The sequence below is a fragment of the Primulina huaijiensis genome, chromosome 12 (genome assembly GCF_012295235.1).
Source record: "Primulina huaijiensis isolate GDHJ02 chromosome 12, ASM1229523v2, whole genome shotgun sequence".
Lineage (NCBI taxonomy): Eukaryota > Viridiplantae > Streptophyta > Magnoliopsida > Lamiales > Gesneriaceae > Primulina > Primulina huaijiensis.
In genome coordinates this window covers 6,582,360-6,598,540 of record NC_133317.1, presented here as the reverse complement: position 1 = coordinate 6,598,540, position 16,181 = coordinate 6,582,360, and the positions used below count along the sequence as shown (strand labels likewise).

At 33.4% G+C, this 16,181-nt stretch overlaps 2 protein-coding genes across 4 annotated transcripts; one reads left to right on the top strand and one right to left on the bottom strand.

Moving 5' to 3' along the window:
• Positions 1-2,057: 2,057 nt before the first annotated feature.
• LOC140990691 (extracellular ribonuclease LE-like) lies at positions 2,058-3,321 on the bottom strand. The gene is made up of 4 exons (XM_073460526.1): positions 3,178-3,321; positions 2,910-3,065; positions 2,544-2,742; positions 2,058-2,445 (listed from the first exon to the last, which is right to left on the bottom strand). The coding sequence occupies exons 1-4, from the start codon at positions 3,286-3,288 to the stop codon at positions 2,219-2,221; spliced, it is 693 nt and encodes a 230-aa protein (XP_073316627.1). The 5' UTR covers positions 3,289-3,321; the 3' UTR covers positions 2,058-2,218.
• A 6,188-nt stretch (positions 3,322-9,509) lies between these two features.
• Positions 9,510-14,417, top strand: LOC140989767 (probable methyltransferase PMT2). 3 transcript variants are annotated; one of them, XM_073459157.1, is made up of 8 exons: positions 9,510-9,729; positions 10,073-10,128; positions 10,748-11,402; positions 11,531-11,741; positions 11,805-12,099; positions 12,936-13,322; positions 13,640-13,717; positions 13,847-14,417. In XM_073459157.1, the coding sequence occupies exons 2-8, from the start codon at positions 10,091-10,093 to the stop codon at positions 14,070-14,072; spliced, it is 1,890 nt and encodes a 629-aa protein (XP_073315258.1). In that variant the 5' UTR covers positions 9,510-9,729; positions 10,073-10,090; the 3' UTR covers positions 14,073-14,417. The 3 variants fall into 3 exon arrangements, with proteins under 3 accessions (XP_073315258.1, XP_073315260.1, XP_073315259.1); XM_073459159.1 differs by lacking the exon at positions 10,073-10,128 and having other exon boundaries at positions 9,511-9,729; XM_073459158.1 differs by lacking the exons at positions 9,510-9,729; positions 10,073-10,128 and adding an exon at positions 9,829-9,881.
• Positions 14,418-16,181: the final 1,764 nt, after the last annotated feature.

The window sequence follows — 16,181 nt, the reverse complement described above, 5'->3', positions numbered from 1 at the left end:
TATATATATATAAAAAACTGCAATTTGCGGAGTACATGTTAAAAGGCGCTAGAGTACTAATAAAATTGTGTATATTCTTCATCTGTCTGTCAGGGATGTTTGAATTGGTCTGTAAAAGGTTCCAATTAACTCCTATAGTAACTTGATTTAACTATTTTGGTCGTGTTAAGGCAAACAAAGTAATCCATAGCATAGCAGAATTCATTATACGTAGTCGCGCTTGTGTGGATCTATGCACGGGTCATGTTACATACTGATCAATCTATCTTTCATGAATTCATGTTGTTCCTCCACATCTCCCAAGTGTTTTATAGGAACCATAGCTGCAAATATTCATCCTAAAATTTGAGCAAAATGTGAAGCTGGCAACTGCCCGGCCACGAAATAATAGCACCATCACAATGACGTATTAGTACAAATTAAAGATATTACTAATGGAGTCCCGCAGGCTTGGTGATTATAAATTATAATTGATTATATCTGATAAATATTTTGGTTTTGATAAGAATCTGATAAATTTGACAACTTCCATCTCTAACGAGCTGATCAAGAACTGAAGTATCCCACGTTATCGTTTCCAAAATCTTGTTGTGTCGAATTAACCAGAAAGAAAGATTACACAGTTTACTAACACATGTTAATATATGCGAAGAACATAAAATTAATAGACACTTGAAATGAAGATTTTGATGAGCACTGAATTCTTGAATCCCATCTCTCAAGAAGTTTGTCTGATCGAATGTTGTTGGAGTCATGTTGGTTCGCTAGATCTTTATTTATAAGCAAAGTCTTCGAATTCAAACTACGGGAATATACGAGGTAGCATAGGCTTTCCTATTAATTAATTATATAAAACTTTAGGGAAAATAACATTTTGGATCCTCTAACTCCACTTTTTTTTCTCTTATCCACTAAGTTTTCAAATTTTTATTTTTGTATACTAAATTTTAATTTTCGATCATTTTGGTCTAATTGCTAACATGACATAAAAAAAATCAGCAATTTCTGTTTCTAAGTCGGTATTTTTCGGTATCACAGCAACACTCCAACGAAATAGGATTGAGCTCATTTTGAATGAAAAACTTGGAAAGTCCATTTTACGCTTATTTGTATAATGATTCTTCCACCTGATGTTTTTAGTCTTAACTAATAAAAATGGAAATAAAATTAGAGAAAATTACAAAAATAGTCTACTGAATTGTCATAATTCTAATTTTGATTCTCTAATTATTTTAAGTCGTTTTTCATCTTAGTATTGACGTGACAATAATCAATATTGATACTTCTTGGTTTATTAATTGTTGATGTGGGTTTGTATTTTTTTTTAAAAAAATTCAATCAAATGTGGCTTCGACTCCCCCACCTTTGAACTATCAACAACGGATTACTCACAGGAGATATGTGGTCTCCTAACTTGATAATTTCCCATTTTCAGTACATAAGTTTTCAGATGCAGTTTTAGTCTTAGAAGTTGATGTTTATTCTTACCTTTTAGTTATTTTTTTACCAAAGTGTTGACATGACGATGATAATTGATGACATGACACCGAAAATTGATGAGGTGACATCGAAAATTGTTTCTGTAGTACTACGTAACAACTTACGAGACTAAAACTGCAATTTGAAAACTAACGTGATTGGTCAATTGAAAAGCGATAATGGTCATGTCATATGGCCAAAATTATATTTTCCGTCATATTAAATGGTAAAAAATGGTCATATGTCACGGCAATTTGAGTGATATACACATGTTTTTAATTATAATTTTTTAAGGAAGAAATCGAATTCGAGATATGCAGTATATCCATATTAAAAAAAAAAGTAGAAACTTTTGTGACACATATCTCACCAGTCAATTTTGTGAGACAAATTCTGATCCAATTCAACTCATGAAAAATATCATTTTAAAAATATTACTTTTCATGATACTTATAGATCAGATTAACTTGTTTCACAGACAAAAATTCGTGAAACCGTCTCATAAAAGATCTGATCATAAAAAAAATTGATCATCGTCTCTCGCCGCAAAAATTGGAAAAATAAAACTACAAATATTACAGAGAAGCAATATTATCTCAACTGTAAAGCTGAGTTCAAAATTATTTCCACAGAATAAATTATATTTTTACTTCATTAAAAATTTTAAAGCCATTTTGACTTGCTCCCCATACGTGATACAACCACTAAAATACGGTAGCATCGATTACTACAACGATTGCTAAAACGCCGGGAACTCGACGCTGGAAGCGCATTTTCTTGCATTTGGCAAGATCGGACACTCGATAACGTTCGAAGCAGAAGTGTCCACGCAAATATAAACCTGATACAACTGACTGTTACCATTTTCATCCACATTGCACTCTATCCCCGGTGTGTATCCAATTGCATCGGTAAGAGTATTCCTTATGCTGTTGAAACTGTAGAATCCCCCGTCTGGATTAATCCCTGAAACATATTGCGAATGACCAATATAAATTATGTTGTAGAAATAAATTTACGCCTAATCATAAGAAATGATCGAACTGATCATGTAGATGAATTACCTGCACTTTGAAGAATTTGGAGGAGGTCTAATTTAGATTTAAGGTTTAGAGCAGATTTAAAATAGGCATGTTGGTTTAGGACAGATTCAGAACAAGTCCCATGTTTGTCCCATTCGTGTGACCAGAATGTTGTCCCGCTATTGCTGGGGCAACCAAGTGTCGGCCAATCTTGTTGCATTCTGCTAATCAAATCTGAAATCTGCCACAGTTTGTTATGTATTTTCTAATTAGTATTTCATTACATTTTAGTATGCATAATAGGCTTCTATGCTATCCTTTCAGATCGAGTTAAGGTCTTTTTTTTTTATTGAGATATGTTTATGTCACTGCAATCGTACGTATTTGATTTGACTGAGTCGGGGTTACCTTGGATTGATCATAAGAATCGTTTGGATCACAGTTTGACGGGTAAGATCCGTCCGCGTAATTCGGCCATAATCCATGGATACCAAAATCCGTCGAAGGCTTCCCCGTTGTGGGATAGCAACAACTCTTTTTCGTGTCACAGTACGATCCCGGCCACTGCAATATATAAACTAGAAAATCATTAGCTTATTTTCTTTAATCATCGCTACAAATCAATTAAATCGAGATAAGAAAGACATCCAAATCTTTAAAAAAAAAAAAAAATTACCTGTTGAACGAAGTAGAAAAAATCAAAATCTTGTGCAACAGTGCTTAAGACAGATAGAGACTGCAGGAACAACAATTTCGCGAAGATGGAAATGTCAGATTTCGACTCCATTTTTTGAAGTAAATGACGTTAATTTATTCTTCAGAAAAATAAAATGAATTGGTGTGTGTTTATATATATATAATGTATGTGAAGAAAGGAAGATGTGAACGAATTAAATGTTAATGATATGAACAAAATCCAAAGAAACGTTACGTTTCTTCGAGTGTGAACCTGGACCAGTAATTGATTGGCCGGCCTTCTATGGAACCTATATAAATAAGTAAATCATCGAAAGGAAAATAAAATAAAATTTATGATTTCCAATTTTAATTCAAGAATTTCGACAAATGAACCGTCAAAAAAAAAAAAGAATTTCGACAAATGAAGACTTAAATTTTGATGTTCTTGCGAGTATCGCCAAGAGAATCTAAAATTCGAGGACTTGAGATATTATTATTAGTATGTCTCTTTTGATATGATTTCAAGAATTTTTATTAATGAGATGAGTCAATCTGCTCATATTTACAATAAAAAATAATATTTTCAATATAAAAAAATAATATTTTTATGAGAAATTCAAATATAATATATGTATCACAAAATTGACCAGAGAAACTGTCTCACATGAGTTTTTGTGTATTATTATTTCTTTACTCCATTTTTGGTTATATATATTTGTTTATTTGTGATTTTGGTTATTTATGTTAACAAATTTCAATCTTAGTCTGTCTTTTTTCGTAATTCTAGTCCTTTTTAATATATCATGGATGTGACATCGATGTAGCTCTGAGCTGACACCAACTGTTCATGCGTGCCATACGCTAATCACATCAACACTCTCCGTAAAATAAAACTAAAATTGCTAAAAATATAAAGATACTTTATTAAGATCTAATTTTTGACAACATAAAAGATCAAAATCGTAAATGACAAACATATAAAACAGAAATTATAATGTTTCCCAAAATTTAATATTTTTTTCCCCTTTTTTCGCCCCAGAATAAAAATTTATGAAATTGAAGTGAGAAAAGATAACAGAGTTAGAGAAATTTGAATGGAAGCCCGATTCACATAACCCAACTTAATATTGGGCCATTAACTCACATCCCTATGTTGCAAATGATCAATGATTAGTTTAAAAGTTTTTTTATTTACACTTCAAAATTTATCTATAACATTATATTTTAACTTTTTATTAAATAATATGGCCAAAATAACCCAACCTATTAATTTCAGTTATAAATGCTCTCATATTATAATTTAATAAAAACTTAAAAAATATTAATTTCTAATTATCATAAATAAGTTCAATAGAGGGTGTTTTAGTCATCTAATTAATTAAAAAAGATAAGGTAGAGTGTGATTAATAAAATTTGAAGCGTAAATACAAGCAATTGCTTTAAATGGTTACATCTCCAAAATGTTTTTTTTTCTTCATATTTTGCTTTGTAAGATATTTAGTTCATCTTTTAATTAAATGGCATAATGTCGTATTTATGTTATTTGTAAATATTCAACTTCCGAATCCTTATCCATTTTTCTGAATCGACATATTATAGATGTTCGATCAAGATGGTTAGAACTAACAGTCGAATCGATGACCTACGTCATCTGGAAACTAGATTTTTATTTATTCGTCTCTTGATTGGTATATTTTGTACATGACACAATCACACAAAATTAAGAGCCAAACACGTTCCTTGTTAATTAAGCTTTCCATTTCGAATTTGAAATTCAATCAATTACAAGACCATATTATCATAAATACGATCGACTTCATTTTATTAGAATTTGTACAAAATAAAGTCATCGTCCGCGGTCCACCGTCCCTCGTCTTCCTTAGGACAACTATTTGAAAATGGCCTAAAGAGTAGAGTCCTAGAAGACTGGAAATTGAATGGAGGTACCGCACGCCCTTATAGGAAACACGGGACATTGGACAAAGTCCATGTCGGAAGCATCGACGCAGAGGTAAATCTGGCACAACTGTGTGTTGCGCGATGGGTTGGAATTGTACTCTACCGCTGGATCGTAAGAACTTATAAGTTGTTTCATATAAGAGCTTATAAGATGTTTTAAATAAGTTTAGTCAAATCTCTTTTAAGTTATTTTTTTGTTTTTGTTTTTAGTCTTTTTTTGTCAGAGTAATGACATAGTATAGACATATAAGTAATGCTCGTCATCATGCCAACAATATACATTATCATATTATGTCAGCACTCTAATAGAAAGAAACAAAAGGTGAAAAAAAAAACTAATCACTAATATCAAAATTTGAGTGGTTAAATGATAAATCGAAATAAACTAATTTACAGAATGATTTTGGTAAATTACTAAATTAATCATACAACAAAAATAAAATCACATGTGTCTTCGAGTATTTGTAAGAGGTTAACTTGTTATGTAAAAACTTGTGTGGGACGGTCTCACGGATCGTATTTTGTGAGACAGATCTCATATTTGGGTCATCCATGAAAAAAATATTACTTTTTATGCTAAGAGTATTACTTTTTATTGTGAATATTGGTAGGATTGATCCGTCTCACAGATAAAGATTCGTGAGACCATCTCACAAGATACATACTCTTAAGGTTAAGAGAAGCTTCAAAATAAGATAAAACCGAAGCTATCTAAGCAAAATTAAAAGGAGAATGACAAATTTTTTTTCTTCTCAATTTGAAATATTGGATATTTTGTTTTATTTTTTCTTTGCTTTTATTTTGATATGTGTAATATAGAACAATAATCTCATACAAATAATATTTGACGACGTGATTGATTTTTGGTAAAAAAATAAATCACAAAAAATCCAAACTACTAAATTAAAACCAAATATTGACGCTAAAACTCAAAATATATTAAGTTATGATACTAAAATTGCAATTTCTCCGAAAAGTTATAGACATACACACACACACACACACACACACACACACATATTATGTGTGTGTGTGTGTGAGAGTGAGGGTTTTGAACGACTTTCATTGTCTGCGAAAGGAGATGATGATGTGTGTGTGTGTGTGTGTGTGTGTGTGTGTGTGAGGGTTTTGAACGACTTTCATTGTCTGCGAAAGGAGATGATGTAGGCTTATCAAAATAATTGCAATCTTATTGCATGTGAGTGCCATTCCTTCGACTCTTGTATTTTATCTAATTTTGTACTTTATATTGGGTTATATACTGAATTTTGAAGATATTCCACAAGATATGTTTGGCATTTTTCAATTATTATTTCGCAATACTCCTCAAATCCTGCCGGCTTTTAAGAACTTGTTAGATTGAGATATGATACGAGGCTTTATAGATTTTTTTTTTTGAATGAATGAGAAAAATAAGATTCAACATCTAACATGGTTTAATTTAGTTTTTGTATTTTTTCAACTGTTGAACAATGGGAAATCGTATTCGAAAAAAAAAAAAGAAAAAGTAAATAACGATGGGAAAAACCATGAGACATAAATTTCAAAAAGCAGGTGTATCTTATAAGACGGTCTTACGGATATTTATTCGTAAGATATCCGTGAGGCGGATCAACCCTGCTCAGATTTACAATAATAAATTATATTTTTTGTATAAAAAATAATATATTTCAATTTAGGGGGTGAGAAAAAAGGCAAAAACTTGTGTGAGACGGTCTCACGGGTCGTATTTGTGAGACGGATCTCTTATTTGGGTTATCCACGAAAAAGTATTACTTTTTATGCTAAGAGTATTACTTTATATTGTGAATATGGGTAGGGTTGACCCGTCTCACATATTAAGATCTGTGAGACGGTCTCACATGAGACCCACTCGAGAAAAAATACCGAATTGTACGGTATACCGAGATTATCGTACCAAAAAAATACCGAATTTTCGGTACACCGAAGATTTCAGTACGGTACGGTAACAATATCGAATTTTTCGGTACGGTAACGGTATATAATTTGAAAATTTCGGTATACACGGAATACCGAAAAAATATACAAAATTTTAAAATATATAATATTTTAAAACAATAAATTTATAAAAATTTAAAATGTAAGGTTTTTTCGGTATAAAAACGATATATAACGATACCGTACCGAAATATCGATATACCGTACAATTTCGGTATAATCGGTATGCGACTTATATGTAACCGAAAATTTCGGTATGGCATCGGTATGAATTTTCTTATACCGAAATTTTCGGTACGGTATACGATATAGGATATTCGGTACGGTACGGTATACCACCCCTATAACTTTCATTGGTGACCTATTTTTGGTATAAAAATTAAATATTACATTAAAAACCAACTTTTATTAATTAGATAGATCATAAAATTTTTTAAAAAACTAAACTGAAGTCATCTTACAAATCCATTTTCGCTTTTTCACACAAATTTACCAACTAAATAGAGGTCAAAGCACGTGAGTAGCTCGTGAGATGGTCTCACGTATCTTTAATCGTGAGACATAGCAATTATAATAAAAAGTAATATTATTGACATAAAATTACAATTTTTTCTTAAGTGACTCAAATAAAATATACGTCTTACAAAATGGATCTATGAAACAGTCTCGCAGAAGTTTTTTCGAAAATCCAAAGATGGCTCCATTTGTTTAAAAATCCCACTAGGACTCAAATTTATTCATATGTTCTCAAAGTCACACCTAAATAATTAATGAAACTTAAGTTTGAAAGCTTCCCATGGTTAATCAAAAAACATTTATATTTAGCACTCCAAATTATATATATCAGTTTTGTTATGATGTTCCTCAATCATGTTCACTCCAAATTATATATATANTATGTATGTATGTATGTATATGAACATTTGCCGACTATAGGGGTTCATAAAATAATCGTGGACCACTACTATTCACAAACATTACATTGATCGATTTTATAGTCTTCATTCATGTGTTCTTGCAATTAAATATTAAGGTTGTTAATTAATGAGCTTTAATTAATGTCATAGGATTGGTTTGATCTTTTCAATAAAATCTGATATATGGATCAAATTTTAATACGATGAATGTTACTTGGTCATTTAAAATTAATTATTATTATTATTAAAATTAAAAAGAATGGTTCTACCTTATGAATTATGTAACCATGCCACCTCACCAACTACAACTTAAATTACATATTTAATTTTCTTTACAATGCGATATTTACACAAATTCTAATTCTATAAATATTGGATTGATCAATAAACCGGGAGAAAAAAATACATATAATAATTTTTTTTGTTGGATGTATAAATATATATATTTATTTTACGTAAAATTAGCTAATCGTATCAAACTCGCTTGTGAAAAATCTAAAAAAACCTTTCCTCCTTCAGATCTGACCATCCGTCATCTTCTACCGTTCATCATGCTCACTTTTGGAAATATATTTTGTTTTTTAATCTCGATCAATTATTTAATTAAAAAAATATCATATTTATTTAAAAAACACGATTATTTTCTTAATTAAATTAAATAAATTTCTCTTTTTGACACCCCTATTCGAAATCGGTGGCCTTGATCGACATGATGATTGTGGGCCCATCATCAATAAATTTTAATTGCTTTTGGACTTTATTGTCTTCGGGGGCCCGATGAAGATTGGGGCGACCTAGTGTTAGTGTGTGTGTGTGAGCGTGTTGCGCACCCCGTGCACCATATCATACGCGGAGACGGTGGAGCTTTGTGGGACCTTCTTTGAAATATTAAAAAACAGGAGGGGTTGGATCATGGACGTTATCACCTCATTTAAGTGGTCTCCAGTTCTCAACCTTATTATCATTTTACACCCCTGTTTTCTTTAAAATATCAGTGAAGTCCTCTCTCTACTTTGTCTATCATATAGGTACCAAACTAATCAAACTGCGCCTATGCTAGTTGACTAGGCCTTATAGTCTAGATTGTGAAGAACATATCCAAGAAATCCATTGAATAAATCGAATGATAATCCCGAAGGAGAATATAAGTAACTTGGAAAAATGTTGGAATTGGCTGATCCGAAACATAAACGTTTTACGTGTTTAGCTGTCCGAAAATCTAATTTTTATTTCTAAATTTGAGATTTCAGATATATATACTTTAAAAAAATGGGATTTGGATTTAAAATTAAAGCTTCCCAAATAAGAGAGTCAAAAATCACAACTTTCAGGTTGAATTATACAATTTGAAAAGTTTTGAGGCAATTCATTGGGCACTAAATGAAGGGCCAAAATGAAAAATTGTTTCATGGTTGGTGATACTGCATTAAATAATAATAATAATAAATAAAAAGCAAAAAGAAAAAGAAAAGGTGGAAAAAAAAAAAAGATATGTTTGTCCTCCACATTTAAGAGACCAAAATCAGAGGGAATTAAAAAAAATATAAATATACCATTTGAAGAAATATTTGTTTAGATGAAGTGAGGATTTGTTTGCTATTGAGTGCTTGTGTTGTGCCAAAACTCTGTTCATCGGTTAATCGGTGAGGAAAAAATCGTAAAGATTCGATCTTTTAGATCGTTTGAATCGGTGTTCGCATCAACTGATGTGATTGGTATGAGTTTTATTGTTTGATGCATTTTGATTTGATTGTCATGTTTATTATTTTTATTTTTTATAAATAAAAATAATAATTAGTGCTCATCTTTTGGTCTTGTTCTCTCTGTTGATGAATGGAGTTTTCGGGAAAAATTTGTGGAATCTGATGTATATTTTTATTTTTAAGGATTTAGTTTCTGGGTTCGATATAACGTTCGAGCTCGTTCTTGAATGCTTGTCGTTTGGAACATATTTTTTGACGGACACTTGGTACTTAGATCAAATTTATGTGTTTTTCCCTTTAATTTAAGCAAATGAATGCTTGATTTGAGAATTTAATCGCTTTTGTTTTTTAACAGGAAATCTAATTTAATACGATGTCATCGAGATGGGGTTCATTGATGTCATACAGTGGGTGGGTAGTACCCCCACTGTAGGGTCGAAGGACCCGATTTTTTAATCCCTTTCTTGCGTGATCTTTAGTATTTGATGATTTTAATAAAGTCATAATGTTGCTTGAGGTTGAAGTAGATGAGCCTTCTTTTATCTCTTTTAAGAAATGGATCCATTTAAAGTTTGTTCATTCGATGATCACAATGGATCTTGGTAAAGTGGCAGCAGATCTAAGTTATGCTGTGTTATGATGTACATGAGCATTGAATCTGTGCAAATCCGCGTGAAATTTATTGGGAGAAGATTACACTTATGGTTTATATCTTCTCTTATTATATTGTTGGTGGTTTATATCTTCTCTTATTATATTGTTGGTTTAACCATAGTTTATTTATGTCACTACTAACTGCATGTGTATTTGAGTATGTGAAGATTCCAGAAGTGAATTTGACACGAAAAGCATCGAAAATAATAGTTACTAGCTTTTGGAAATGATCGGAGTAGCAAAACTTTTTTTCTCTTCTGATCGAGTTTGATAAAGATAAGGATCATTTTTGTATGTTAATGTGGGAAAATTGTGTCGAATTTGGGAAACAAATTTTCTTTTGTCTATTGCTTATTTTGAGTTGCAAATGCTTCAGGTTCGTGATGGCGAATAAGTTGAATTCGGGTGATAGTAAAACTAGAAGTTCTGTATCTATCTTTATAGCAGCTGGCCTTTGCTGTTTCTTCTACTTACTCGGAGCATGGCAGAGAAGTGGATTTGGAAAGGGAGATAGCATAGCCCTTGAGATGACCAAGAGTGGAGAAAACTGCAACATCGTTCCGAACCTCAATTTCGAAACCCGCCACGTTGGTGAAGCCGGGATTATTGATGATTCTGATTCTAAAACAACTGAGTATAAGCCATGCCACACTCGATTCACTGATTACACGCCCTGCCAAGATCAAAGTCGTGCCATGACTTTCCCTAGGGAAAATATGATATATCGTGAAAGGCACTGCCCTCCTCAAGCAGAGAAACTTCATTGCCTTATTCCAGCTCCCGAAGGATATGTAACCCCATTTCCATGGCCAAAAAGTCGTGATTATGTTCCTTATGCCAATGCTCCATACAAGAGCTTGACTGTTGAGAAGGCTATTCAGAACTGGATTCAATATGAGGGCGATGTGTTCAGGTTCCCTGGTGGAGGAACACAATTTCCTCAGGGGGCCGACAAGTATATTGACCAGCTGGCTTCAGTTATACCAATAGCTGATGGAACTGTAAGGACAGCATTGGATACTGGATGTGGGGTATGTCCAGTGCTATATTTATTGATTTTGCACTAGATTGTGCTCTTTTACTTTGATTATTTAGATGTTCTATGCCAATATTTGTATTTTATGTGTTGTTGAGTCTGATATATATTTCATGATTTCAGGTTGCTAGTTGGGGGGCTTATCTATGGAAAAGAAACGTTATTGCAATGTCCTTTGCTCCAAGAGATTCACACGAGGCCCAGGTTCAGTTTGCTCTTGAAAGGGGTGTACCTGCTGTTATTGGTGTTCTTGGAACTATAAAAACTCCATATCCATCCAGAGCTTTTGACATGGCTCACTGTTCTCGTTGTCTTATACCTTGGGGGATAAATGGTAAGCACCAAAAGTTAAACAATTGAGCTTCTTGTTGTTTGTGTAATTTGGTTCTCTTTGCAGATGGACTGTATATGAAGGAGGTGGATCGTGTTCTTAGGCCCGGTGGTTATTGGGTTCTTTCGGGGCCTCCTATCAATTGGAAGATTAACTACAAGCCGTGGCAGCGTACAAAGGAAGACCTCGAGGAAGAACAAAGAAAGATTGAAGAAGTCGCCAAACTTCTCTGCTGGGAAAAGAAGTCTGAGAAAGGTGAAATTGCCATATGGCAGAAGACAATGGATACTGATTCTTGTCGTGCAGAACAAGAAAATTCTGGAGTAACATTTTGTAAACCAGAAGATGCTGACGACGTCTGGTATGAATAACTATACGTACAAACCATGATGAGGCATAGTTGTCAAGGACGCAAGGCATACCGAGGCGCAAGACGAGGCGCCCGTCTTACCTAAGCTAGACAGACATTTTTTTTATTTTTTAAAAATTATATTTATGTTAGAATAAATATATTAAAATATGAAATAAATAAGTCGCACTATCATTCCAAAAAAAAAAAATTACTAAGTTCATATTAATTAGTAAAACGATTAAAATTTTTCGATTATCCAAATCAATTTGATATTCTTCCATTGAATCGTCATAGTTCCCAGAACTTTCGGACTTATATTATTCTTGGTCTTCATAATTCTCTTGACCAACATCAATTTCTTTTTCCTCCTCGTCCAAAAGATGTGAAACCGATTTTTTCTGGTTGTTTTAGATGTAGATGCCCTCACCTCATTTTTTTATTCAGCGCTTTCTTCTTCTGATTCCAATGTCAGAGCATTGGATTGCTAGGGTTTGGGTTTGAGCCTTTTGTTTTAAACAAGTTATTAAAAAAAAATACTAAAACGTGTGTAAGTGAACTTCAAAGGCTAGTCCAGCCGAGATTAAAAAAAATCACCAAGTCGTGCTTTAAGTGCGACTGAGTGGGCTTCCAAGGCTAGTCCAGCCGAGCTCCTGGGCTCGTCTTAGTAAATCGTTGCGCCTGGGATGACCTTAGGCACAGGTTCCTCACCTGGGGAATCTCTCACCTTTGACAGCTATGCGATGAGAGATTTTGGGTTTCACCACTTTCACGTTTTGAATATGTACTTTAGTCACAAAAAATGTACTTTTTTGCACGCATTCAGTGTTTGGTCTATCGTTTATTAGGTACAAGAAAATGGAGCCGTGTGTTACTCCATATACCAATGGAAACAGTGATGAAGCATCAAGTTGGGTACTTAAACCATTCCCTGAGAGGCTTTATGCCGTCCCTCCCAGAATTGCTAGTGGGTCGGTTTCTGGAGTCTCCATTGAGACGTACTTGGAGGACAACAAGCAATGGAAAAAGCACGTCAGCGCCTATAAAAGGATCAACAAGATTCTTGACTCTGGAAGGTACCGGAACATTATGGATATGAATGCTGGATTTGGAGGCTTCGCTGCTGCACTTCATTCTCCCAAATTTTGGGTAATGAATGTTGTGCCTACGATTGCCAAGAAAAATACTTTGGGTGTCATTTATGAACGGGGATTGATTGGCATTTATCACGACTGGTATGCTTTTTTTTGTCAACTATTTTGTTTTCCTGCTTATAGGACCAAATATATCTCTTTATCGATTGTTATATGACTATATCTAATTATATTGGTGCAACTCGAATATTTTGAACCTATAGTTGTTGCCTAAATCACCAAATTTCAATTTTTGTGCCACATATGTGACCACACAATATAGTAGATTGATCATGACCTGGCTGAGTCCCGTTTTACCCAATCTTGTGAAATTTCTTTTTGTCCTGCTTGGCTTCTGATATCTTTTTATCCCAGATACCAACCCCGTCGTGTATCTGATTGTACTTTTTCTTTTTCAGGTGTGAAGGCTTTTCTACTTATCCAAGAACATATGATCTTATTCATGCTAATAGTCTTTTCAGCCTGTACAAGGACATGTAAGTTTTCGGTATCCTTCTATTTTGTCAATCCTGTTCCAAGAAATCTTGAAATATACAACTGACGACAAAAACGAAAACTGACATGACTTCGAGAACTAACAAACTGATTCATTAAAATGAACACAGATGTGACTATGAAGACATTTTGCTAGAAATGGACAGAATCCTGCGACCAGAAGGTGCAGTCATACTCCGCGATGAAGTAGATGTAATAGTTAAGGTGAAGAAGATGATTACTGGTATGAAATGGGATTTTAAAATGATGGATCACGAGGACGGTCCCCTCGTCCCCGAAAAAATACTGGTTGCAGTTAAGCAATACTGGGTTGGCAACTCCACTTCGACGCAGTAAAACCCCATGAAACACGGCGATTCTTTGATTTTCTCGTACACATTCCGAGGATGCAGGGTTCTCTTTATGAAGGTTTTTCCATTGAAGGGGGGCAGGCACGGTTCACTTTATGAAGGTTTTTCCATTGAAGGAGGCAAATGCTTTTAAGCTGGGTAGTGCGGATTTAACCGGTAATTTATTGAAACTCAGTGTTAATGGTATTTATTGATACCTTTGAGTTTTGTTCCCTACGTTATCATACTGTTATTTTAGAACATAAATCAATTACATTTGTTATTCTTCTACTCTAGTTTCCATTTTATTTTGTATGATATGATGTCATGAAAATGTAGCTTTTGCCGGATATGATCCAACCTTACTCAAATTTTACTTGAGACCTAGAAATCCCATGGTTAATGTTACATGGTAAGATATTTTGATCCCAAGTAAAAGTCATCCTTATTTTTGTCCATTGAAATATTTTGTCATCACTTAGTGGTGCGGTGACATAAATCAATCATGATAGAGATATGCTCGAAATCTCGGTATTATTTTGTCTGGTTGGCAATTGTATGTGTGTTACAAAACCAACAATTTTATCGCGGTTTATTAGCTTCTTAAGTTCCGATTCAGACTTCAACTTTTGAATATGATTTGTAGATCATTGTTTTAGATTTGTAACTCATGTTGATCGTTCCATTACGATAAAATAGTTGAAAGATATGGTTAAAATATCATAACTAAAGTTTATCCGTTTGTTGTATCCGTGTTCTTCAGCGCGATCTTACAGCATCCGGTTAACATAGATAACATCTGAACTAACTTGACCGGTCTGAAGTATGACTTGTAGAAAATTGAGTTGGATTTTCAATCGTTTTTCCCGATTGTCATTTAGATCATTGGTTTATAAGATACGAACAAAAAAAAGAACGGGTCAAATCTAGTCGTTCGCTGTATCTGTGACTTCCAGCTGGACATTATGGCGTCTGCTTAGCATAGGTAAAGTCCAAACTAACCTGATCGGCTTGAAATATGACTTCTAGATAATTGAGTTCTCTTCAGCTGTATATTCGAGTAAATATGTCAGAGACAAAACAAATTTTGTCAAGATCAAAATCAAGATAGCTAGCGTTTGTACAACCCAACAATATAATATATACAAATTATATCATTAGCTCCATTAAAAGTTAATGTATATTTTATTTTGTTTTATTCTACAACAAATAAATTAATTTTATCACATAAAGTTTAATTGATTTTAAAACAAGTTGATAAGGCGTATATCAGGAACAAAAATCATGCTTTTGATGTTTCAGACTTTTTGGCATGAAAAATAGTAGAATAAATTTCTAAATGAAATAAAAATTACTAGAACTTTTTTTACATAAAAAAACTTGTTCATTAGCAGCTCAAAAAGAAGAAGAAGATTAGACTTGTGGCCACTGGCAGCATATAGAAGATATGCAACAGCAGCCTGAAGACCCCTTTCACCACCTCCTTCTTAGGCACTAAATTCTTTTTATCCTCTTCTTTTGGGAATGCAGCCTATACATATCCAGTGATCCTACCATTACATACATTCTCGAGTAAACCAAGTACACGATTATGGGCACAAAAGTCCCCAACAATTCATCACTTATGAATTTTGTTTTCCATTAGTCAAAGAGAACCAAAAAAAAAACACACAAGATTAATCTGAGTTTTTCTAGCTCATGTTGTTTCGGGTTGATGATCTGTATTCGATGGGGTTCGTGGATTAGCGTCTTCAACTTACTCGTCTACAGTATCGAAACCTGGTTTTTATTAAGAGTTCAACCAAATCATATGAGCTGTATTTGACACTTCAGTCACCACAGAGTCGGTAGAGTATGAAAACTACCATCGTTGATCTGCAAAACATTCCATTATTCCCACGAAGGCATAAAAATGATCAATAGTTGAATTTGGACATTTTCCGGTCCAACACTTTCTAGTTAAATTTGGACCTAAATCTAACGATTTATCTAACTCAACTTGTGTCTTTTCGAACTCTGTTGTCTGTGCCTGACCATTAGGCACTAACAAAAGTTCAGACTGCTGGATTTGGCCGGTTGTGATCAATAATTTGAGTTCCATTTTGATAAAAATGAA